Source organism: Gymnoscopelus braueri (genome assembly GCF_963280865.1).
Source record: "Gymnoscopelus braueri genome assembly, chromosome: 18".
NCBI lineage: Eukaryota > Metazoa > Chordata > Actinopteri > Myctophiformes > Myctophidae > Gymnoscopelus > Gymnoscopelus braueri.
Genome location: NC_137618.1, coordinates 27191487 through 27218572, shown reverse-complemented (window position 1 = coordinate 27218572; position 27086 = coordinate 27191487). Strand labels below are relative to the sequence as shown.

At 42.2% G+C, this 27086-nt stretch overlaps 1 protein-coding gene across 1 annotated transcript in view; it reads left to right on the top strand.

Annotated features, from left to right (window-relative positions):
* plcl1 (phospholipase C like 1) overlaps positions 1-27086 on the top strand; it is a 91510-nt gene that overhangs the window by 48691 nt on the left and 15733 nt on the right. The window contains exons 2-4 of the mRNA XM_080412296.1: positions 23930-24004; positions 24647-24934; positions 25944-26213. Of these exons, the coding sequence (XP_080268422.1) occupies positions 23930-24004; positions 24647-24934; positions 25944-26213 (633 nt within the window). The remainder of the gene's footprint in view (positions 1-23929; positions 24005-24646; positions 24935-25943; positions 26214-27086) is intronic.

Genomic DNA, 27086 nt, shown 5'->3' with positions numbered 1-27086 from the left:
TTCATGAGATCTTTCATGATTTCATAGAACACATTTTTGTGGCTTTCTATTTCCGTATACATATTTCCTAAGTTCTCTTTTAAGTGCGCGGGTGTGATCATTGAGCCAGGGTGAGGTGATGTTGGGTGTGTTGGTGCGGGTTTTAAATAGAGCGACAAGGTCAAGGGTAGTTAGGCAGATGCTGTTAAAGTAGTTGAGCTGATTGTCAGTGGAGTGGGAGAGGACAGGAGGAGTGGCAGAGGAGATAAACCCAGAACTGAATTTGGCGGAGGTTGATAGGTTAATGATACGAGAGCGAATGGGAGCCCGTAATTTACTGGGGGGCGGAGCAAGATCAAGACATGATGTGAATCCATGAAGACAGCTGAAAGAGTTGAAACACACACACACACACACACACACACACACACACACACACACACACACACACACACACACACACACACACACACACACACACACACACACACACACACACACACACACACACACACACACACACACACACACACACACAGACACACAAGGTGAAGCAGAAAGCCTTGTTGAAGACCATTAGAGACTGTATGGGCAGCCTGGCTCAGATCCAGGGAGTGGCCACAGCTTGTTAATGGCTAGAGTGTGTCTGTGCGCGTGCATGTATGCCAGACAGCCTGTGGTGAAAAGATCTGTGATTAAGGCCAATCACCCCAACCTCTCAAATGGTCAAGCTTTCCTTCATAATCACCTTGCACAGTCATTACCCCCCCCCCACACACACACACACACACACACACACACACACACACACACACACACACACACACACACACACACACACACACACACACACACTCAAGCATGGATACACATGTACTGTATATGATATGGTATGGTAGCACTTTCAAAATTATCAAGAGATGTAGTGGAATAATTGGGAGATAGCTACACACACACACACACACACACACACACACACACACACACACACACACACACACACACACACACAAGCCACAGCTTTAAAAGAGTGTATCATTTGGTTCATAGTGCGTCCTGAACCGAACAAATCCAATACGAATACATGTTTCAGGCCACAATTATGGCCTGAAACATGCTATAATGCTATAATGTCATGGAGCTGAAACCAAAGAATTGTACTTTTGTGTACAGTATGTTAGATGTAACCAATAAAAACCTTGAATCTGTTGAATCTTGAACGTCCACTCTGTGTTGAGGTATTGAGTCGTGTATTGTAGTTGGCCATGCTGAACGGTGGGTTATCGGTATTGTAGTTGGCCATGCTGAACGGTGGGTTATCGGTATTGTTGTTGGCCATGCTGAACGGTGGGTTATCGGTATTGTTGTTGGCCATGCTGAACGGTGGGTTAGTGTTATTGTTGTTGGCCATGCTGAACGGTGGGTTAGTGGTATTGTTGTTGGCCATGCTGAACGGTGGGTTAGTGGTATTGTTGTTGGCCATGCTGAACGGTGGGTTTATCGGTATTGTTGTTGGCCATGCTGAACGGTGGGTTTATCGGTATTGTTGTTGGCCATGCTGGACGGTGGGTTAGTGGTTCTCAAATCTCAACCTTTTCTGGATCAGGGCCCACTTGCAAATCTCATAAGCGTTCGTGGCCCATCCATCTGACCACTTAAAGGTAGGGTGATAACATAAGTGATATTTCTTTGTTAAAATAAAAAGTTTTTTGTTAACAGGTTAAAGCACTATAGCAATCATTGCTATAGATAGAGTGTTTGTTCAGTAACAGAACAGAGGTCTCCTCGTCTCTCCAGCTCTTTAATAAACAGAAAATACATTTTCAGTTAGGTGGCCAAATATTAGCCAATTGGGAGAGAGTACCCATTTATCCGCTTAAATTTGATGGTGTTCCACTTCCAATTTTATCTACTCATTTCTTTGTGTCATCACTTCCAAATTCACTTGTTTATCCTGTGTGAGTTCTCTCTCCTGATTGGATAAAATTTGTATCCCGGCCATGACATCATACCAGCTCAGTGGCCTTGCGCCCTGAGACTGGGAGGTCGGAGTTCGATCCCCTGCCGGGTCATACCAAAGACTCTAATAATGGGACCCAGTGTCTCCCTGCTTGGCACTCAGCATCAAGGGTTGGATTGGGGTCCCTGCGACATACTAGCGTCATGTCCAGGGGGCTTACTTGTACATCAAGCTGCCTCACGCTAAGGAAACAGGAGATAGGCTCCTGCCCTATGGGCCTCAGGGCTCGGCAAGGCTTACTTACTTATATGTATATATATATGTATATGTATATGTATATGTATATGTATATGTATATGTATATGTATATGTATATGTATATGTATATGTATATGTATAGAGGGACAGCGAGTGCATTTTCCGGCAGCGGCTGCTGCCTCGCCAGCTATGGGAGTGTGCTGCGTTTGTGTAACACAGTCCCCACCAATATTATTTACGATTCTGTGCCTATCGGTACATAACTCGGACGGCGCTTAGTCGAATAGCAGACCATCGGCCGGTCGTCGCGCGACTCCTTGGCCTCAAGGTCTGCTGATTCGGCGCGCCTCCGTCATGGTCCAAAACTATACTTTATCGGCGGAAAAAATAAGTTGACTGCCGCTCCTCCACCGGCAGTTCCGCGACTGCCGCTCCTCCACCGGCAGTTTCCGCGGCAGTTCCGCTGCTCCGCCGGCAGCTGCCGCTCCACCGCCGGCAGTCACTGCCGGGAGCTGCCGCTCCTCCACCGGCAGTTTCGCGGAAGTTCCGCGGCTGTTGCCGCTGCCGGAGAATGCACTCGCTCCTTCTGTATGTATATGTATATGTATATGTGTATATATATATATATATATATATATATATATATATATATATATATATATATATATATATATATATATATATATATATATTAGGGTGCATCAAAAAATACAATTTGTGACAAATGTGATAAAAGTGTTCCAATGCATGTTGTTACAACATATGGAAAATATATTTGCAATACGAGGTGATTTAGAGGTGCAACGGCCATCAGCTTTTATGGCAAAAGGGGGTAACCAGCATACTATGCATGTTTTTGTTTATTTATTTAACTTTTTTTTTAATCTAATTTAATATTACTGCCATCACCAACACATTGTGCATAATGCACTCTAGCTACAACTTTCATTTCAACATTCAACATAATGCTAACCTGAGAAAATCGAGGACAATTCTAATGCTAACGAAGCACAATGACGTGAGGCAAAACGACTCCACCCTTTACCTGAAGACAATTGAGGTAATCTACTCTCTATTCTTTGTGTTGATGTACTTTTATTAAGGATATTTTCATATGAGTTGAACTGTTTTGGGAGCTGGCCGGCAGGCCCGCTCTACCAAGGAGCAGCAGGAAATGACAGTGAAGTCCAGAATGGCGATGTTGGAGTGTGAAAGTGATGAGCATATATAGCGATGCAGAAGACTGGCACCACAGCTTGCATTCCACCCTACATCCTCAGCCGGCCGAGTCTCGTGTCACTGGCTACACTGTTGAAGATCACACCGATGCAGCAGGCTGCCTTCCCACGCAAGTTCAGAGTTGGTAAGAGCGGTAATTGTGCAAATATTTCAGCATCCTACACGACAGCAGATCGATCGCGCCGCCAAGTGCTGGAGGCTGTCAATAAAGAACCACCACAAGCAGTGGACACCATCTCCCATGTGCACCCTGCACTGGGACAGCAAGTTGACACTGATGTTCAGCAATGTGCGCCAGTTGGAGGAGCGTTTGACAGTGGTGGTTGGAGATGTGGAGCAGCTCAAACTGCTTGGTGTGCCAGCATATACAAAGAGGAAAGACGAGGCGTGCGGAGAGATCGTCTCCCGGCTGACATACAAGCTACTGCAGGACTGGTGCATGTGACGACCAGGTTATCAACATGGTATTTGACACCACTGACTATTATTTTTGAATAATAACCATGTCCCACATAATTCTTTACAACAGCACTTCTTTATGTCTGAGTCATAGTGTAGGGAACTTTGTCAGAGCACCCGTTGTACTCGTCTGGCTGACTCTGTGTCCCTCTGTGCCCATATATGGAGATCTCTGTTTCTGTCTGTCTACGGTTAGTCTAAGGTTTTTCTCTAGTGTGGATATGCTGGTGTCTCTTCAGGTTATATGACAGATTGAAACTCTTGTCACACTGTTTACAGTAGAAAGGTTTTTCTCCAGTGTGAACACGCTGATGCTTCTTCAGGTTACCTAACAGACTGAAACTCTTGTCACATTGTTTACAGTGGAAAGGCTTTTCTCCAGTGTGGACACGCTGGTGTGTTTTAAGGCCATCTAACAGACTGAAACTCTTGTTACACAGTTTACAGTGGAATGGTTTTTCTCCCGTGTGAACACGCTGGTGACTTTGCAGGTGACCTAACTGAGTGAAACTCTTATCACACTGTTTACAGAGGAAAGGTTTTTCTCCAGTGTGGATACGCTGGTGTTTGTTCAAACTACCTAACACAGTGAAACTCTTGTCACACAGTTTACAGTGGAATGGTTTTTCTCCCGTGTGAACACGCTGGTGTGTCTTCAGGCTACTTAACTGACTGAAACTCTTGTCACACAGTTTACAGTGGAAAGGTTTTTCTCCAGTGTGGATACGCTGGTGTTTGTTCAAACTACCTAACACAGTGAAACTCTTGTCACACAGTTTACAGTGGAATGGTTTTTCTCCCGTGTGAACAAGCTGGTGTGTCTTCAGGCTACTTAACTGACTGAAACTCTTGTCACACAGTTTACAGTGGAAAGGTTTTTCTCCAGTGTGGATACGCTGGTGTGTCTTTAACTGACTGGAACTCTTGTCACACTGTTTACAGATGTGAGTTTTCTTTACTGTGTCGGTAGACTGTTGACTACTGTAAGGTCTTTCTTCTTCTGAGTTTCCTTGCTGCTGGCTCGTTGTCAGGAACAGTGGGTTCATCGTTAAAGCTGCTGCTATGGTCCAAGAATGTAACTAATAATGTGTGACCTTACTATCCAGGATTGGTTACGGGGCAATTACCAACTGAATATCAAGTGTATGGATCTCCGCTAATAGCTCCTCTTGTAGGTGCTGAAGGCTTCCTCTAGATCTCTCTCCATGTGTGTCATTCACACTGTGCAGTCTGGTTTTAAGCTGAGCTGATTCAAAGCTCATGTCATCATTATGTTGTCACTATGATGTCAGCCATGCCCAAATATGGAGTCCATGTCATTTACTGAGATAAAGTTTCAGCCCAGTCAAACCTCAATTGTCTTTCAGTATAAAATTAAGTTCTAACATGAAAAAAATGACAGTCATAATTTATACCAGCTCGTGGCAAGCTAAACAATGAAAACTGCAGTATTAAATAACATAATTATACAACTCCTTTAAACACTGTTTAAGAGACATCACACATTTCATTGTTATTAATTAATTTGTTTTAACTTTAAAATCTGTAGTTCATTTATTTGGCCACCAGATGGCGGCCTGGGCTTTTTTAGCGTTGTTTAAAGCCACACCCCTTTTGCCGGGTAGGCTGTATATAAGAAATGAAGGGCACGCCGCCATTTTGAAGGAAACGCACAATCCTTAGCCTGTTCCTTGACCAGTTCTCTAGCGAGCTGGTAAAAAACATGGAAAAGATAAACTAGACTAGAGAGCAGTCACGGTTTGCCAACCAAGGGGATGCAAACGTCGGAAGGCAGAGTTATAGTCAATTAGAATGGAATCTGAGTGATACATCTCGGGTGGCACAGTAGTAAAGTTTCTGCACACCACTGCAGAGGTTATGGGTTCGAATCCACCGTGGTGCATCCGGATTTGTCGAGTGTCACACTATTGGCCTGTGTTTGGGGGAGGGAAGCCGGGCACGGAGGGTGATATTTGTCAATGCCCGTACTCCTATGGGCTGGTGTGGCAACTGCCAGCAGGGAGTGTTGGGCGGGGTTGAGTAGGATGAAGGACCTCAAGTGCTGTGACAACCAGGTTATCAACATGGTATTTGACACCACTGCTCTGGTCCGGGTGCCGGCATCACATTGGTGAGGTGCTCCTCAGCCACATTTTCACTGATCTCAAGGTGGAGACGTTACGCTCACCAGAGGTTACTTTGTTTAGGCGTCTGCAGGACAACTGGAACTTGCTGCCGCACAATTACAGTGGCCCATTGTCCCGCTACATTACTGCCAATGCCGAACAACCGTTACTGGGCAGGTTACGTGCTGAACTCGCTGTGTGTACTGCAGCAGTGATAGACTACAAGCGAGGCGACTACCACAAGTTTGTGCAGCTGTGTCTTGTCTATCTGGGTGCAGATGATGCAGCACAGACTGCAGTATACTTTCAACGGCCGGGAGCTCTGCACAAGGGCGTGCTGGATGGCCAAGCTCCTCTACACTCTCAAGCTGGCTTTGATGGAGCAGCATATCGCCTTGCTTCCCCAGGGCACCATCACCACATGTCAGTAGGTGCCGAAGATTCGGGATATATATATATATATATATATATATATATATATATATATATATATATATATATATATATATATATATATATATATATATATATGAATGAATGTCGAGAACCACTGGTGTAAGACACAATCTCCAGTTGTAATCAGAGCTGAAGCATATTTTAATGCATCACTCACACAGTACAGAAAATCAGTGGATCGCTAATCGGGATCTGGGATACACCCAGGGGTCCTAGCTGATCTTCAAGATGATAGTTGATCTACATGCTCTCAATGCTTAGCAAAAATGTTGAACAGTCTTGACAAATCTTCACTTAATCTTCTTTTATGGGGGTCCCTGGGACAAAATCTTTACAAACAGGGGTCCTTGACATGAAAAGGTTTGAGAACCACTGCAGTAAATTAATACATTGCACCCACACACATGCATTTATAGGGTCCATTCATGCACATGTCCTTAAGCACACATGCACCCACACATGCGCTTAGTGTAGGTATTCATCGGCTGTGTTGGCACACAGGCCGACACAAAACGTAACACACATACGCGCAGACTTAGTCACTGTATGTTGACAGACAGGCGTTCACACTGTCACACAACGTGCAAGGATTAAAATATATATATTAAAATAGCCAAACATTAAGCAAAAATAGCAGATCTACAAGCTCACAACGCTTTGCAATGCATCTGTTTTTGGCGTAGAGATTTGGTGTGGAGGGAAAAAATGAGGTGGCCAAGTACAGTAGACCCCCTGCAGTCAACGAAGTATACTGTATGGTTTAAGTGGTTAATCCTGTCATTACTGTGCTGATAAATCATGTACATACTCATATACAATCATACAGTATACATCATATACAGTATAGTGTACAGTAGGTGTCCTGTCTCATTTTCTGCTTCACGCTCTCTCTACCAATGACCAGGATTAGCGTCAGTGCAAATGTGTTTTTTTTTTATTTGTGAGTGCATGTGTACAGTGTGTGTGATGTTTTTGTGTGACACAAACCCCACTCACACTAATTCCACCATAACCTGATGGCAGCAGTTGCTTGCTATGTAAGACAATACGCTTCCACCCAGGATGCCTGTTTCTGCGTGCGTTTTGCACGGCCGGTCTCTCAGTAATCCGGTGTGGGGCTGTTCTACCCTGCACAGTAAAATGGTATTCATTTAACTGATGGAGTGTACAAATGCATCTGTAAGGGACCTTTTGGTTCCATTTTTATACACTCTTGGAGTTAAATTAAAGCTTCTTTAGCCCATTAAGACCTGAGGCAGATTCTAGAAATGTCTTCTATTTCGTAACAGTTTTCTGAAAAAACTCTTCCATTGAGATATTTAAACCCTGTGGTTGGGTGGGACCACTTCTGGTTGAATAGCGGTGTTACCTGACGCTCAAAGCGTAATATCTCCCCTGCACAAGCCAGCGTTCCTTCTTAGCTCGACTGTAGAAAGTTCAGCCCACATACGGGACACAAATCTTACGGATTGCAGCTTCAACACTGAAGATTACTTCAGTGTTTACTCCGTGCGTCAATGCAAGCTGCAGGATGCTGCGTGCTCTCTCTCTCTCCTGTCATTCCATCTATCGTGGTTTGGCTCGCCCGCCCCATGGAGCTGTGGATGCCCGGCAGCTCGGTGGTAAATCCAAGGCCGTAATCTATTGTGGTAATCTACTGCTGCTGTGTGGGGGGATCATTAGCAAGATCAGAGGATCATAGATGGTTGGGAGAGAGGGTGTGGGCCTGGATTAATGCTAATGCCAGGCGTTGTTTTAGTTAGGGAAGGGTAATGCGTGGGGAAATGTGCCTGCGTCTGTGTACACGTGTTGGAGAGAGAGTTTTGCAGGGTTGGATGGACTGTGTCTGTGGGCGTCTGCGATTGCATGGCTGCATGCGTCAACATTTAGCAAATTAGCATGCATCCGTTTGTTAATGCATGCATGTTTGTACATGTGTTTGTCTGTTGTTAAGGTATTAGTGAAGGTTGAGTAACTGGGTTAATGAATTAGTCAATTGTGTGTGTGTGTGTGTGTGTGTGTGTGTGTGTGTGTGTGTGTGTGTGTGTGTGTGTGTGTGTGTGTGTGTGTGTGTGTGTGTGTGTGTGTGTGTGTGTGTGTGTGTGTGTGTGTGTGTGTGTGTGTGCGTGTTATCGTCACAGGTACCATTTATTCCTCTAGTCATGGCTCATTTACTCCCCCTCTTAGGTCATGTGAAGGTAGCCAGACAACATATGTGACTATAGGCTGTTGAATGACATTGTGCAGTGAAGAGCTGCGATGATGTATAGTGGAGGAAGGCCAGGGTAACATTTGCGTTTGTTTAGATTTTCTCCAAAGTCGTTAAAATGCTATTGAATTCACCTATCTGTGTGCCTGATATTGTAATTGTGCCATCTGCTATGCTTGAAAAGGGCCTATTATCTTCTATCCATCTCTCTATCCTTCTATTGTAGTCAGCTGTACTTTTATAACTCTCTCTATTCCGCTCTTCCATTTCAACACCCCTTTCATGTCTTTGACAAATGTATCATTTCATCAAATTTGCTCAATGGCTCCGGGTCTGTTTTTAAGACCAATTTTACCGCCATTTGCTGACTGCATTGACTTCCTTCCTTTTGCCTTTCCCCTCTCACCTACTTCAAATGTCCCTTCCTTCTGTCTTTTTCTGTCTAGGTTGTCCTTCCATGTCCATGCTATTCTCCAATCTCTATCTGATCTGCCTTTCTTTGCTTTGTTGCTTCGCCGTCTCTCTCCATCTGTGCGGAGATTCATCCCTGGCAACAAGTCAGCGGATGGAGGGAATGTGAAAATCGGAGCAAAGGAGAGCATAGAAGAAAAACAAACAAGCGAGAGAATGAGAGAGAGTGGGAGAGGATGAGAAGAAGAGGGAGACACAAGGAGAACAGTGGTGGAAGAGATTAATTTGATTTTGGACTCCAATAATAGTAGCAATACCACAGTGTAAAAATACAAGTAAAAGTCCTGTATTCAAAATCTTACTTAAGTCAAAGTACAAAAGTATTAGCATGAAATTATACTTAAAGTAGCAAAAGTAGAGGTACTCATTATGCAGAATACTCATTTCATGTTATTGCACTATAATTATTTATTGATCATTAACCACTATTTTATACTTTGGCTTTTAAATAGCAGATCTAAGCTCACAACCTGTGGCATCGAGACATGTTGGGGCAGAAGTATCAAGAAATGGAAATGCTCAAGTAACGCAAAAGTACCTTGAAATTCTACTTACGTACAGCACTTCAGTAAATGTACTTTCCGCCCACTGGGAGACATAAAGGGAGAGAGAGTGAGGGCAGAGAGAAAGACACAGAGAGAGCTTAGGGTGGGTTGGGGATTATAACTGATAGATGTCCTTTTAAGGCCAAACACAATGCTGCATTAAAAGCATTATGGGGACGTTGCCATAGTTTCCTGGAGGGTATCGTGTGTCGCCGTGGCAGCTAGGGCGTCAGCAGCAGTTTTCTTTTTTTCTCCTTTTTATGCCCACCGTGCCAGCCAGGCACCGGCGACACATCTCCAGATGTGATGTCAGAGAGACACACACACACACACACACACACACACACACACACACACACACACACACACACACACACACACACACACACACACACACACTCACCACTTTTACCTGACGTCATTATAGGCGAAAATGTATAAATTTTCTATAAACATTTTTTATAGATGATCTACAGGCTCATAATGCATCACAATGAGACAGGTTGTGAGCTTGTAGATCGTGTTTTTTGGGGTAATGTTTTATTTTTGAAAAATATTGAAAAGTTTTGATTGATTGATCGAAAATGTTTGAAAATAGGGCGTAAATGGTTTAGCCAGAGGCTGACGGACACAAAGCAGTGTCCCCCCCCCCTCCCCACCCTCCTCAGTGCCAACTCACCCTGGCCTGTCCACCTAAATCCACGCTGACCTGCTTTCTTTAAGCCTGTCTATGCTGCACCCTCGCTGACCACGGCCTTCCAACCTAATAAAAAAGTAATTTTATTGGGAATAAAGACAAACAAGTGGCTGCTGGTCTGTATTGGAAACTGTGCTCTGTGTCTGTCTCACTCATTGGAAATCAATACGTGGTTGTGTTTTCGATTTAATGAATGTACTGGGGCAATGATTTTAAGGCCTCTCTCTCTCTCTTTCTCTCTCTCTCTCTCTCTCTCTCTCCCCCCCCTGACCTCATGTGTAAGTGAGGTCACTTGTAAATGACAGCTTTGGACCTGCAGTGGGTGTTCTGGAAGGAGTTAACAGGCTTCCATAGCTTGTTAGGATTAAGGCACCCATATGGGTCCATTTGTACAGTATTAGAGTTAATTTAACACTCAAGATTTTACTGTGTATTAGTCAGAGCCCGCGGTGCTTTTAAAAAAAGAGGGGTTGTAGGCATTAAGGCTTAAAAAAGGTCACACCTGTCACAGAGGATGTGTGTGTGCTCTGCCTCGAACACACAGAGCTCAGGTTGCCCCTCCATGCTCCTGTGACGTTCATTATTGATCGGGAGAGCAATGTCAGGTTACCACTACTGTATGTCTGGCTCAGTCACGCAGCACTTCGCCCACGTTCACAGGGTCACGCATTGACGATTTCACACACAGAAAACAAAGCGTCACTCGCTGCAGTAACTCGCCCTGCTCTTTATGCTTTAAGCTCGTGGAGTAGACTTTTCTCCGTTTACGTAATGCAATAAAAAGTAAACTGCACCGCTTACTCAGAAACTCACAGCCTGAGTCTATATGCTTTGTAATATGTAGGTCATTTGCTAAAAGTGCTATGAATGTATGTCACATATCATGAGATTAAAGCTTTGTTGTGTAGTTGCGGATACATCATTGTAGGCTGTAGCTGAGTGGGTAGAGAGGCCGTCTGGGAATCGGAAGGATCGACCCCTGGTCTGCCCAGTCTATATGTCGAAGTGTGCCTCAGCAAGACTCTTAACCCTGCCCTAACTGCTCCCTAGGTGCCGTATTAATGGCATCCACTACTCCTAATAGTTAGGATGGGTAAATTCAGAGGACAAATTCCAGGTATGTGCAAATACCCCCAAAACAACTAAAAGGGACACAATTATTATTGTTATTATTATTATTATTACTCTCAGAGCCTGAGAGCAGTGGGTTGGCTCAACAAGAGCACTGGCCGTGTCACGTTGAAAATACGATGTGAAAACAGCCCTCCATTCACTGAAATAGCATGATGACATGCAATAATGTGTTTGTTTTGGATGAGCTTCACAGGTCATTTTACAATGAAGCAAGCTAGTGATATTTTCTGAGAAGGGTTTAAGCCTGATTTAAACGCAGTGGCGCGCCAGTGTCCCACACAAAAATTGACGATCCACAAGCCCAAAATGCATTGTGATCTGCTATTTTCTGCATGTAAATCAGGCTTTAGGGGCGTTGAGCTACTTACATAATTTCCTCACTTTCTACACTATTAGAATGGAGAATTGCATCGTCTCTCTGCCTCACATCATGGGTCTGAGCCAATAGAATAGATTAGAATACATCTGCTCCTCTGCGTAGGCTGTGGATTCAATTATATTTCATTGTATAATATTATAGACCATTATATTTTATTATATTGTATTACTCCTTGGAATAAATATCCAGTTTCCATTAGGATTTGAAATGCTTAAAAATGTTTGACACAGTTGTGCAGTGCATTAGAATTATGTTGTGCACATCCACAGCCATATAATTGGCTCTTGAACAATTCATTGTCTCCGCCAGGACGGAGGCAAAATTCTTTTTTTGACAGTACACCTACAGATTTTTTCCAAACATCATGCAAATCGGTACACAGTATCTCTATAGCCATTAAACAAAACAGGTCTTTCAGATTTTTGGCTTCCAAAGTTTGCAGGAGTGCTCCGTTTTGAACAAAATGCCTCAAATCATGAACACAGCGTGCGATTTCCGTAAAATCTTGCACACACATTTCCACCAAGGCCAAGTTTTCAAATCATCCTCATAGTGGCGCTATAACAGGCCGATTCGTGTTTTTAGCTATAAGGGCACCGATCTGTGTAAAACTTTGTATGTGCACTCCCTAGAGGCCAAGGAAAAACCATTTTTCACATCTGCCTTTTACAGTGCCACCAGGAGGCCAACTTATGTAAAACTCATGTTTTGATATGACTCCTTCAGATTTTATCAAAATTTTACGCAAATCGGTACACATGATCTCTATAGTCATGTGATCAGGACGGATCTGTTGGATTTTTCATATTCTATCAAGATTGACATCTAAAGTTTGCAGGAGTGGCCCGCTTTGAACAAAATGCTGCAAATCATGAACGCATTGTCCGATTGCGGTGAAACTTTGCACGCACATTTGCACTACTTTTCCAAGCATCACGGATCACGGTTATTGTGCATTATCTCTATAGTCAAGTGATCAAGACGCATCCATCCCATTTTTCATATTCCATCCTGATTGGCGAATTCCAAACATTGCTGGCCCACAATAACCTACCTGACCTGGCGGAGACCTGCGCTCCGAGGAGCACTTGTTATAGTTTTACATAATTTCAGATATCCAGTAGGTAATATAAATACAACATAATAATTCTACTTTTTGGTAGTTCAGCATCACAGATGGGCGGCCGTGGGCTGACGGATGGAGAGAAGGGCAGGGCTATACAGTGGATGCATGGCACTTTCTCTACAAGCAGCACTTCTATTCTGTTTGTCTCCGCTGTCATTTCAGCTGAGTCCATTCTAGATTACTACAAGTCAATGGAGAGCTAATAAGCAGTTACTAGTGACCTCATAGAAAATTCCAGCTAATGAAAGTTACCTTGCTGACATTTGCTCGCCACCCAGTGATAAGCTGCCAATCAATCTGTTGTTAGCTGGAGATGGCCAGGGGCAGGAAGCAAACAACTCAGCAGGTGTGTGTGTGTGTGTGTGTGTGTGTGTGTGTGTGTGTGTGTGTGTGTGTGTGTGTGTGTGTGTGTGTGTGTGTGTGTGTGTGTGTGTGTGTGTGTGTGTGTGTGTGTGTGTGTGTGTGTGTGTGTGTGTGTGTGTGTGTGTGTGTGTGTGTGTGTGTGTGTGCGACACGCCTTGTGTCTGTGTATTATCTGTGTGTGTGTGTGTGTGTGTGCGCGCAGCATGTACACTTGGCAGCTAGTGTGAAAGCAGAATCTGTTTGGAGCACTCGTAACACAATAATGATGAGACAGACAAGAATTCAGAATTCCAAGTATGAGAGATTTTACTCGAGTAAAAGGAGCAAACTTTACACAACAGCATCATGCAATGGAAATCCAGTTTTGCTCACTGAGGTCATATTCTACCTCTGGTTAAATAGGCCTGTTTCAGACACACCCCCTCAACACCTAAACACAGACAGTTTTCACATAGAGATGTTAATTTAGTCAACAAGCATTGATGACAAAACAAAAGAATTTAAATGTTGCATAGGTGCCAGCTTGTCTCATAGAAGCAGGGTGGGGTCAAGCAGAAGAACATTTTATCCCATTAGTTCATTTTAAATGTTTATATTCAAATATCCTTGACATTTCCCCCATTTTAACATTTAAAAAACCCTTACACAACAATACTCATAGCATATCGCAGGAATAGGCGAAAAACCCATATTCAATTCACAGGAAAATTCCCATCCAGCCCAGCTCAATTAGCCACGACCACCCTTCCGGCCAACGACATGTAGAAGTTCAACAAAACAAAAATGCACAGGGAGAAAGTCCATTAATGTACAGCAACATACAGTTACAAAATACAGGTACAGATCATAAAGAAATAAAGCTCCGAAAAGGTCCTTCTTCATGGCCTCAAAGTAATAAGTCCATTGTTCCACGTAGCTCCTCGTTCTTTCATCCTCCCGTGGCGTTTGCCCCGTCCTGCAATGTGAAGCGTGGTTCCAGGTCGTTCCTAGTCCAGAAGCCGGTCCTCCTGTTCAGAGTGCTCTTTCCTCATCCACTCAGCCAGTCCATCCCCCGTTGTGAACACCAGGGCTGAAGACTCCATAGGATCCTTAGCAACACCATCATATGCCATTCTTGAAAAAGAAACACAAAACTTGTATAAATAATCTCATCAAGGGTTCAAAATGTAAAATCACAAAATTCATTAAAATCACATACAGCATACTTTCAAAATTTCGTCAACATCTACAGGAATACATAGGATTAGATGAAATCTTTTCAAATAGTGTAGCTATACACATAATGTACCTATATATATATCATATGATATTTGACTCTGCATATGGAAAAACAAATATCAATGTTTCAGTGATGTTGCTAGGTTTTCAATGTAATGGGTCCTGGGACCCAAGGGTGGTCTTTTAGATGGGTCCCAGGGACATTTTATGAGTCCCACAAAAATTCACACCCTACGTGGTGCAGTGCTTGGACCCAGTTCGGTGCCCCCCCCGGGACGGTTTTGTCAACGGGGGGGCAATAGAATACATTTAATCACAGAACCTTTTTATCATTATTATTTTATTTTGTATAATTTATGAATGTAGAATTTATTTTTACTATTTATTGTGTAGCAATAAAAGACTGAAAACACTGGCTTACAGTGGAATTATTGGCAACTAAAGAAATAGGAATTCAAGAAATAATGAAGACAAATACTGACAGTGCCTATTAACATTGGCTTGCAGTTATTGCACATAGCCAAAATGCAATAATAATTATTAGGCTTGTCATTGAGAAAGGAAAATAAAGTTGTCTTTTTGAGGAGAAGTGGAACCTTTTAAGTCACTTTAAGTTTAGCATGAGGGAGAGGGTCTCCCTCTTCAGGGAATTTCTTGATATCTCTACTAGGCTACAGAAAACATTCAGTTGGCTATTAAACATACACAAGACACAGATGATAGACAACCGGTTACTTACAGCTGCCATTAATTAGTGCTTTTGATTGCCTTCGTGGTCAAATGCATAGGCTCAACGAGCCATCGTTAACCTGCTAATGTTACACAGCTGATTGGCAACATGCGTTAAACGCATCCATCACATCACTCTGATCTCCATTCTCCAAGCAAGTTGGAGAACACTCTAAAATCGTGGATTTTACTTTGGCTGGTCAATTTAAGATGACAATAGCAACAAAGGTTAGTAGTAGACCTGTATGTATGATGACTTTTTTACACGTTTGAGACCAGGTCCTCATGCTGTCTCACTCTCTCTCTCTCTCTGTGTGTAACCTGGCGTCGCCAGTCTTTCCACCTCTGTGTGTAGCGTAGCCTAACTGTGTGTGTGTGTGTGTGTGTGTGTGTGTGTGTGTGTGTGCGGGGGGGGCGGGGCTGTGCTGCTGCTGCTGCGACAACGTGTGTAACCTCGCATCACCAGTCTTTCCACCTCGGAGGAAAACAACGTGTGCGAGAGAGTCTCCACACAACAGTGTCTAACCGAGTTATACTTCTCCAGTACAAAGGTGTCTAACCGAGAGTTATACTTCTCCAAACAACGGTGTCTAACCGAGAGAGTCCATGCAGATCACAGCAACTAATTTTACCGCAAATTATTTTTTTATTTGTCTCTGTTGTTGGTGAGAACTCTAGTGCGTCCCATGGACGCCACGACGGTGTCATGAATGCGTCCTTTCGCAATATTGTGCGTCAGCGACGCAGGACGCAGGCCTATGAGCATCTCTGATGTTTTATAGCAAACCACGATACTTAATACCACACAAGCCGTAGAGATATTTAGCACGTTGTCATCATCTGTTATTCCTCCTCTCTCAAAACAGTTCCACTGCAGTTCATAAGTGGACCTGAGAATAAACACTCACAACAACATTATTTAACACACCCTAACTAAACCACATGTATGGCATTTAGTCATATATGGCCTTTAGAGGCACACCACTGGCTATAGTAAACTAATCTTACTTCATGTTTAGAAATCCATTCTCAAACCAATTATACTAGTTACCAATTACCATAAAATTCACTAGATTAATATTGCTATTTAGTGATGTGGTCCTGCAGTCCTGTGTCTGTGTCACTAAGAGAGAAGCAATCATTTACTACAAAAACATCTTAAAAATAAACAAATAAAACATGACATGAATTAGCATCATTCAATACAAATCTAAGCACACACAGAAACCATGTCATATGTTTACACAGCCCTTATGCTCAATTATTCAGTAGGAAAAGCACCAGGATACTTCAGATCAAAATCAACAATTGAAACAATCAAATTCAGAATAAACACCATACATTACCCCCCGTGTTTCGGATTATTGGACAATCCAGTGTTCCCGGCTACCAGAAAAATTTAAAGTAATACATTCGACGACGCACGTCTCAATAGGTCAGTTATCAATTAGTTTGTTAGTCGTGCTATTAGTCACAAAATACACGTGGGATAAAACACACTTATACAACAACATGAAATCACATCAAAACATTATGTTAGCCTCCCATAGAACGACACCGATCCTAAAAGAAATTGGGAAGGAAACAACATTATCGAGAGTAACTTTCCCACAAGCCCAAAACTCAGAAAATAAATTCATACTGGTATTGTCGGATTTCTGTTGCATGGCGTCCCAATGGAGCAGAAATCCTCAACCCAGACCCTGACCCCACAGCGGATGAAGAGCCCCCATCAACACACAGGAGAAAACATCACACACTGTCTACATTAAGATATATTCACATTCTCAATCACTCATCCCTAAAAATAATGGAATTCCAAGTGTCGACCACCTACTGCGAAGGAAAGAAGCTGAGACACTAAAACTCTTTTCATCTAGAAATTCCTACCTATTATTCCTACCTATTATTATTATTATTATTATTATATAATATTTAATTTTCATATCTATCTAAAATGATTTATCTATCTCCTGTTAACTATTTAACAAGCTACCATAACAAAAGGATTCGATACTCACTCCTCTCTCGCTGGCATTGCATTTTAAGCTACTCAGTATCCCTCTTTCTCAAGACAGCAGAATAGCGGTTTTCTCGAGGCCTCGGTCCGTCCCGACAGGCCTTTAAAAAAATCCATGTACTTACAGATGCGGAACCTTAACCTTGATCAAAAGATAATTGTGTTGTCTTGTACACACAACATTACAATAAACAACACTCGCACACACACACACACACTCAAACCATTCATTCTGTGCTAGCTTTGTTGTATATCTGTACAACAGGATCCCTCAGGCCGGACAAAAGTCCCCCTGAACAGACAGCCGGCGACCGTTTGATTGATTGATTGAATAACTTCTATACAAATACATGCAAAAACTAAAAGAGTCACTGAACGCATTTACACAACCTTACTAAACATGACCTCCTAACGGTTTGAGTGTGTCGGCTTATGACCACTGCGTTTCCTCGACTGACGTTAATCGGCAACACTAAAAAACATTCCACCAAGAATACAAATTTAAAAGATTAAAACACGTCCACAGCCTCCATTCTTCCATATATTGTATCCTATGTATTAAAAAAATCAAGCAAAGTCCCTCTAATCTGTGTCATGCGCATGAAGGCGAGACTTTTCAGTCTCCCTACATATAGACCATCAAAAAGCCTATGGTGATCACAATTCATCACTAATACTTCAAAACTGAAACAATGTCTCCCACTAGTACACCCAAACAGATTCCCCACTAACAAGACACTTACTGCGGTGATTGGCTGAACAGCGAAAGACTGGTTGGGCCTCCAAAGCAAAGGATTCCCCTCCACTGTACTGCCAAACACCGACAGCAGCAAACCCAGTCCAAAAATCGTCGGCGTAGGACTTCCAAATGTGAAAGCAGAATCTGTTTGGAGCACTCGTAACACAATAATGATGAGACAGACAAGAATTCAGAATTCCAAGTATGAGAGATTTTACTCGAGTAAAAGGAGCAAACTTTACACAACAGCATCATGCAATGGAAATCCAGTTTTGCTCACTGAGGTCATATTCTACCTCTGGTTAAATAGGCCTGTTTCAGACACACCCCCTCAACACCTAAACACAGACAGTTTTCACATAGAGATGTTAATTTAGTCAACAAGCATTGATGACAAAACAAAAGAATTTAAATGTTGCATAGGTGCCAGCTTGTCTCATAGAAGCAGGGTGGGGTCAAGCAGAAGAACATTTTATCCCATTAGTTCATTTTAAATGTTTATATTCAAATATCCTTGACATTTCCCCCATTTTAACATTTAAAAAACCCTTACACAACAATACTCATAGCATATCGCAGGAATAGGCGAAAAACCCATATTCAATTCACAGGAAAATTCCCATCCAGCCCAGCTCAATTAGCCACGACCACCCTTCCGGCCAACGACATGTAGAAGTTCAACAAAACAAAAATGCACAGGGAGAAAGTCCATTAATGTACAGCAACATACAGTTACAAAATACAGGTACAGATCATAAAGAAATAAAGCTCCGAAAAGGTCCTTCTTCATGGCCTCAAAGTAATAAGTCCATTGTTCCACGTAGCTCCTCGTTCTTTCATCCTCCCGTGGCGTTTGCCCCGTCCTGCAATGTGAAGCGTGGTTCCAGGTCGTTCCTAGTCCAGAAGCCGGTCCTCCTGTTCAGAGTGCTCTTTCCTCATCCACTCAGCCAGTCCATCCCCCGTTGTGAACACCAGGGCTGAAGACTCCATAGGATCCTTAGCAACACCATCATATGCCATTCTTGAAAAAGAAACACAAAACTTGTATAAATAATCTCATCAAGGGTTCAAAATGTAAAATCACAAAATTCATTAAAATCACATACAGCATACTTTCAAAATTTCGTCAACATCTACAGGAATACATAGGATTAGATGAAATCTTTTCAAATAGTGTAGCTATACACATAATGTACCTATATATATATCATATGATATTTGACTCTGCATATGGAAAAACAAATATCAATGTTTCAGTGATGTTGCTAGGTTTTCAATGTAATGGGTCCTGGGACCCAAGGGTGGTCTTTTAGATGGGTCCCAGGGACATTTTATGAGTCCCACAAAAATTCACACCCTACGTGGTGCAGTGCTTGGACCCAGTTCGGTGCCCCCCCCGGGACGGTTTTGTCAACGGGGGGGCAATAGAATACATTTAATCACAGAACCTTTTTATCATTATTATTTTATTTTGTATAATTTATGAATGTAGAATTTATTTTTACTATTTATTGTGTAGCAATAAAAGACTGAAAACACTGGCTTACAGTGGAATTATTGGCAACTAAAGAAATAGGAATTCAAGAAATAATGAAGACAAATACTGACAGTGCCTATTAACATTGGCTTGCAGTTATTGCACATAGCCAAAATGCAATAATAATTATTAGGCTTGTCATTGAGAAAGGAAAATAAAGTTGTCTTTTTGAGGAGAAGTGGAACCTTTTAAGTCACTTTAAGTTTAGCATGAGGGAGAGGGTCTCCCTCTTCAGGGAATTTCTTGATATCTCTACTAGGCTACAGAAAACATTCAGTTGGCTATTAAACATACACAAGACACAGATGATAGACAACCGGTTACTTACAGCTGCCATTAATTAGTGCTTTTGATTGCCTTCGTGGTCAAATGCATAGGCTCAACGAGCCATCGTTAACCTGCTAATGTTACACAGCTGATTGGCAACATGCGTTAAACGCATCCATCACATCACTCTGATCTCCATTCTCCAAGCAAGTTGGAGAACACTCTAAAATCGTGGATTTTACTTTGGCTGGTCAATTTAAGATGACAATAGCAACAAAGGTTAGTAGTAGACCTGTATGTATGATGACTTTTTTACACGTTTGAGACCAGGTCCTCATGCTGTCTCACTCTCTCTCTCTCTCTGTGTGTAACCTGGCGTCGCCAGTCTTTCCACCTCTGTGTGTAGCGTAGCCTAACTGTGTGTGTGTGTGTGTGTGTGTGTGTGTGTGTGTGTGTGTGCGGGGGGGGCGGGGCTGTGCTGCTGCTGCTGCGACAACGTGTGTAACCTCGCATCACCAGTCTTTCCACCTCGGAGGAAAACAACGTGTGCGAGAGAGTCTCCACACAACAGTGTCTAACCGAGTTATACTTCTCCAGTACAAAGGTGTCTAACCGAGAGTTATACTTCTCCAAACAACGGTGTCTAACCGAGAGAGTCCATGCAGATCACAGCAACTAATTTTACCGCAAATTATTTTTTTATTTGTCTCTGTTGTTGGTGAGAACTCTAGTGCGTCCCATGGACGCCACGACGGTGTCATGAATGCGTCCTTTCGCAATATTGTGCGTCAGCGACGCAGGACGCAGGCCTATGAGCATCTCTGATGTTTTATAGCAAACCACGATACTTAATACCACACAAGCCGTAGAGATATTTAGCACGTTGTCATCATCTGTTATTCCTCCTCTCTCAAAACAGTTCCACTGCAGTTCATAAGTGGACCTGAGAATAAACACTCACAACAACATTATTTAACACACCCTAACTAAACCACATGTATGGCATTTAGTCATATATGGCCTTTAGAGGCACACCACTGGCTATAGTAAACTAATCTTACTTCATGTTTAGAAATCCATTCTCAAACCAATTATACTAGTTACCAATTACCATAAAATTCACTAGATTAATATTGCTATTTAGTGATGTGGTCCTGCAGTCCTGTGTCTGTGTCACTAAGAGAGAAGCAATCATTTACTACAAAAACATCTTAAAAATAAACAAATAAAACATGACATGAATTAGCATCATTCAATACAAATCTAAGCACACACAGAAACCATGTCATATGTTTACACAGCCCTTATGCTCAATTATTCAGTAGGAAAAGCACCAGGATACTTCAGATCAAAATCAACAATTGAAACAATCAAATTCAGAATAAACACCATACATTACCCCCCGTGTTTCGGATTATTGGACAATCCAGTGTTCCCGGCTACCAGAAAAATTTAAAGTAATACATTCGACGACGCACGTCTCAATAGGTCAGTTATCAATTAGTTTGTTAGTCGTGCTATTAGTCACAAAATACACGTGGGATAAAACACACTTATACAACAACATGAAATCACATCAAAACATTATGTTAGCCTCCCATAGAACGACACCGATCCTAAAAGAAATTGGGAAGGAAACAACATTATCGAGAGTAACTTTCCCACAAGCCCAAAACTCAGAAAATAAATTCATACTGGTATTGTCGGATTTCTGTTGCATGGCGTCCCAATGGAGCAGAAATCCTCAACCCAGACCCTGACCCCACAGCGGATGAAGAGCCCCCATCAACACACAGGAGAAAACATCACACACTGTCTACATTAAGATATATTCACATTCTCAATCACTCATCCCTAAAAATAATGGAATTCCAAGTGTCGACCACCTACTGCGAAGGAAAGAAGCTGAGACACTAAAACTCTTTTCATCTAGAAATTCCTACCTATTATTCCTACCTATTATTATTATTATTATTATTATATAATATTTAATTTTCATATCTATCTAAAATGATTTATCTATCTCCTGTTAACTATTTAACAAGCTACCATAACAAAAGGATTCGATACTCACTCCTCTCTCGCTGGCATTGCATTTTAAGCTACTCAGTATCCCTCTTTCTCAAGACAGCAGAATAGCGGTTTTCTCGAGGCCTCGGTCCGTCCCGACAGGCCTTTAAAAAAATCCATGTACTTACAGATGCGGAACCTTAACCTTGATCAAAAGATAATTGTGTTGTCTTGTACACACAACATTACAATAAACAACACTCGCACACACACACACACACTCAAACCATTCATTCTGTGCTAGCTTTGTTGTATATCTGTACAACAGGATCCCTCAGGCCGGACAAAAGTCCCCCTGAACAGACAGCCGGCGACCGTTTGATTGATTGATTGAATAACTTCTATACAAATACATGCAAAAACTAAAAGAGTCACTGAACGCATTTACACAACCTTACTAAACATGACCTCCTAACGGTTTGAGTGTGTCGGCTTATGACCACTGCGTTTCCTCGACTGACGTTAATCGGCAACACTAAAAAACATTCCACCAAGAATACAAATTTAAAAGATTAAAACACGTCCACAGCCTCCATTCTTCCATATATTGTATCCTATGTATTAAAAAAATCAAGCAAAGTCCCTCTAATCTGTGTCATGCGCATGAAGGCGAGACTTTTCAGTCTCCCTACATATAGACCATCAAAAAGCCTATGGTGATCACAATTCATCACTAATACTTCAAAACTGAAACAATGTCTCCCACTAGTACACCCAAACAGATTCCCCACTAACAAGACACTTACTGCGGTGATTGGCTGAACAGCGAAAGACTGGTTGGGCCTCCAAAGCAAAGGATTCCCCTCCACTGTACTGCCAAACACCGACAGCAGCAAACCCAGTCCAAAAATCGTCGGCGTAGGACTTCCAAATGTGAAAGCAGAATCTGTTTGGAGCACTCATAACACAATAATGATGAGACAGACAAGAATTCAGAATTCCAAGTATGAGAGATTTTACTCGAGTAAAAGGAGAAAAACTTTACACAACAGCATCATGCAATGGAAATCCAGTTTTGCTCACTGAGGTCATATTCTACCTCTGGTTAAATAGGCCTGTTTCAGACACACCCCCTCAACACCTAAACACAGACAGTTTTCACATAGAGATGTTAATTTAGTCAACAAGCATTGATGACAAAACAAAAGAATTTAAATGTTGCATAGGTGCCAGCTTGTCTCATAGAAGCAGGGTGGGGTCAAGCAGAAGAACATTTTATCCCATTAGTTCATTTTAAATGTTTATATTCAAATATCCTTGACACTAGGCAGTGCTATGACTGGTGCTAAATTACCAAGAGGAAATGAAGTGGCAGGTTCAATGTTTCAGCCAAGGTTTTGAAGAGGGGCACAAATTAAAACAATAATTGGGTGAAAGCCAGTTATTTCCACTGTCTGGCAGGTTTGGAGATGAGGATACAAAAATAACTCATGGTTTCAAGGATAATATTGACAACAATTTTGTCATCCGATATGTCTGAAGCCAGGCATGCTCCTATCAGGTTGAAGAACCTTCACTTTATTATGTAGAAACGGTATTGTTTTAAGCAGGGTTCAGTTTGCTGGGGGGAATGGTTGGAATCCATGCCTCTGCTTTTGATATCCCCTCTGGACATTCATTTTTAGCATCGGTGGGGATGCAGTATGTTTTATAACATTTTATTTTTATCAATTTAAATTGTGAAAATGCTTAATAAAATGTCCCCCTCTATTTTTTTTACAAGTTCAACCCGGCTTCTAAAACAGAGTTTTGTATGCTATGTAAATGATTCCCTTCCAGTTATTAGACACCTGTGTTGGCTTTTCTCCATGCTGCAGTTACAGAACACCAAATGAATTAGCATTTTTTTGTCCTGTTAAAATTTTGACTAACCCTCTTTCCACAGTATTTGTTAATTTAAAAAAAAGAACTCCTGGTCTGACGTCAACTCTATCTTTCAATTTCACAGGATCCTTCGGTACTAAAGGTGGGCAGTGGGAGGAAGAAGACGGTGTCCTTCAGCAGTATACCATCTGAAAAGAAGGTACTGTACTGTACTGACAGTCGGACACCTTGACAAAAAAAAGAAAAAAGAAAATCCTTAGTTTTCTGCTTTGCTGAAACTGAGCTGTGGTGGAAACTCAAATGTTTTACTTAAGCAAAAGCATCAATACTGCAATGTAGAAGTTCTCTGTTACAAGTAAAAGTCCGGAATTCAACATTTACTTGAGTAAAAGTACAAAAGTATTGGTATCAAAATGTACTTAAAGTCCCAAAAGTAAAAGTACTAAAATGTTTGAAAATAGCAGATCTACAAGCTCACAACGCGTTGCGGTGCGACGCGTTGTGAGCTTGTAGAGCGGCTATTTTCAAATAGCCTAGGTATAAAAGTGGTAAAGTGGTTAATGTATGTTTTGTAATAATTTATATCTGCAAAGTAGCTAGTAACTAAAGTTTTCAAATAATTGTACTGGAGTAAAAGTACAATATTTGCCTCTGAGATGTAGTGGAGTAGAAGTAAAAGTATAGACAATTGAAAATACTCCAGTAAAGTAAAAGTACCTCAAAATTGTACTATAAGTACATTACTTGAGTAAATGTAAATGTGACTTTGTTTACACCACTGAAACTGTGCATAACATTGAAAGATGCCTCATCCTTGTATATTTTCTTACCCCTGGTACAGGTGAGCAGTGCAGCCGACTGCCTGGCTTTCATGCAGGGCGGATGCGAGCTGAAAAAGGTTCGGCCCAACTCCAGGGTCTACTGCCGCTTCTACACCTTGGACCCCGACCTGAGCTGCCTGCGCTGGGAGCCGTCCAAGAAAGACGGGGACCGCGCTCGGCTGGACATCACCGGCATACGGGAGGTCCGCACCGGCAAGAGCACGGAGACCTTCCTCCACAACGGGGTGCTATCTGAACACCTGGCTGAGGAGGCGGCCTTCTCCATCCTTCACGGAGATGATTACCAGGTACTATGTAGACCAGTGGTTCTTGGAGGGATTCCAGGGGGTCCCCCAGCAAAATGTGTTACCGTGGCTATTTAAAAATAGCAGATGTACAAGCTCGCAGTGCCGCATTGCGAGCTTGTACATCTGCTATTTTTGAACATTTTTGGAAAAAAATAATAATAATGTTTTCTGGGGGTCCATGGCACACAACCTTTTCAGTTCGGGGTCCGCGGCCATATATATATCAAATTTGGGGGTCCCTGACGTGAAAAAGGTTGAGAACCACTGATGTAGACAATCACACACAACATGTGTTTGCCATTGCCCTTCATTATGACCTTTGACATTTCTGACCCAAAAGCTAATCATCTTTCCGGAGCAGCTTACTGATCATTCCCAGTTTTCATGACAATCCGGCCAGCAGTGGTGTAAAGTAACTAAGTGCATTTACTCAAGTACTGTACTTAAGTACACTTTTGAGGAATTTTTACTTTACTTTAGTATTCCCCATTTTCAACACTTTTACTTCTACTCCATTAGATCTCAGAGGCAAAATATTGTACTTTTACTCCACTACAATTATTTGACAGCTTTAGTTACTTTGCAGATTTAGATTATTATTACTAAACATGCAAGCTACAAGCTCACAATCGCGACGCATTGTGAGCTTGTAGATCTGCTATTTTCAAAAGATTTTATACATGTTGAACTTGTGAAATGGGACATTCTGCATAATGAGTACTTTTTCTTTTGGTACTTTAAGTATATTTTGATGCAAATACTTTTCTACTTTTACTCAAGTAAATTTTGATTACCGGACTTTTACTTGTATGTGTTTACTAGCGTATCTCTACGCTGCTGTATTGATACTTTTAGCCATTCTCAAGTAACTTGAGAATGGTGATATCTAAGCTTCATTTATGTTCTGATGGTAAAGCATTTAGCTGAATACCAGAAATGTCAATGTACCTGTAGTTTCATACACTCATCCGTCGTTCCATCCATCCATCCCCTCCCCTTAACCCTCCAGTCTCTGGATCTGGTGGCGTTGTCAGCAGACGTAGCCAACATCTGGGTGACCGGTCTGCGCTACCTGGTGTCACACCCCTCGGTCATCAGCGGAGGAGGATTCAACGAAGCGGGCGGCCTGGCGGGGGAGGGCAGCGTGGGCAGCAAGATGAGGAGCGAGTGGCTGGCCTCCGAGTTCGCCCAGGTGGACGAAGATGGATATGGCATCGTGAGGGAGGACGTGGCTGTGGCCACCATCTGTAAGCTCTGTCCAGGCATCAAGGAGCCGAAGGTGAGGGCCGTATTGGTTGTGGTGGTGGTGGTGTCAGTGTTAGGGGGATGGATGTTTTGGTCCTGAAACAGGGTGCCATAGTTGTTTGAGAGACAAGTAAGCCACTCTGTGGAGGGGTATTGTCAATGCAGTAAGGCAGTGGATCCCAAATTGGGCTCCGGGGCCCCCTTTGGGGTGGGGGGCAAAGAACACACACACACACACACACACACACACACACACACACACACACACACACACACACACACACACACACACACACACAGCGATCGGGCCCGGGGGTAGAACGAGACAATTTTCAATTTAACAATTTAGGCATTTAGCAGACGCTCTTACCCAGAATTACATACAAGTACAAGATCAGAGTAAATGGCATGAACCGTAGTCAACAAACGACAGGGTAAATGGTCACATATTGTGGAGTGCAAAGAAAACAATTTGTAGAGTGCTTGGAAAACAATTAGTAGAGTGCCTAGAAAACAATTAGTAGAGTGCATAGAAAACAATTACAAAGAGAAGGATAGGTAAGACATGATGAGAGATGAAAGAGTGAGAGAGTGAGGGTAGGATTAAAGGATTATAGGATTTCCATGTCTTACTGTATGATGCTTTCTAAAACAAGCTGACATTAAAACGAATGAAATTTACGTGTTTCATTGAGAATTAATGACACTCCAAATTATTTGACACAAGTTTGCGTTCATACTGAGACCTCGGGAGGAAAACCCTATGTTGGAAACATGTTTCCACCCAATATGTAGGTCTGTTTTAACAGTCATGTACTGTGGCTTATTGTAGGTAGGTAATATGTGTAGTGTATGATAAACATAGCTTAGGTTTGTTATGTTTGCCCCTAAATAGTTCTACAGACCT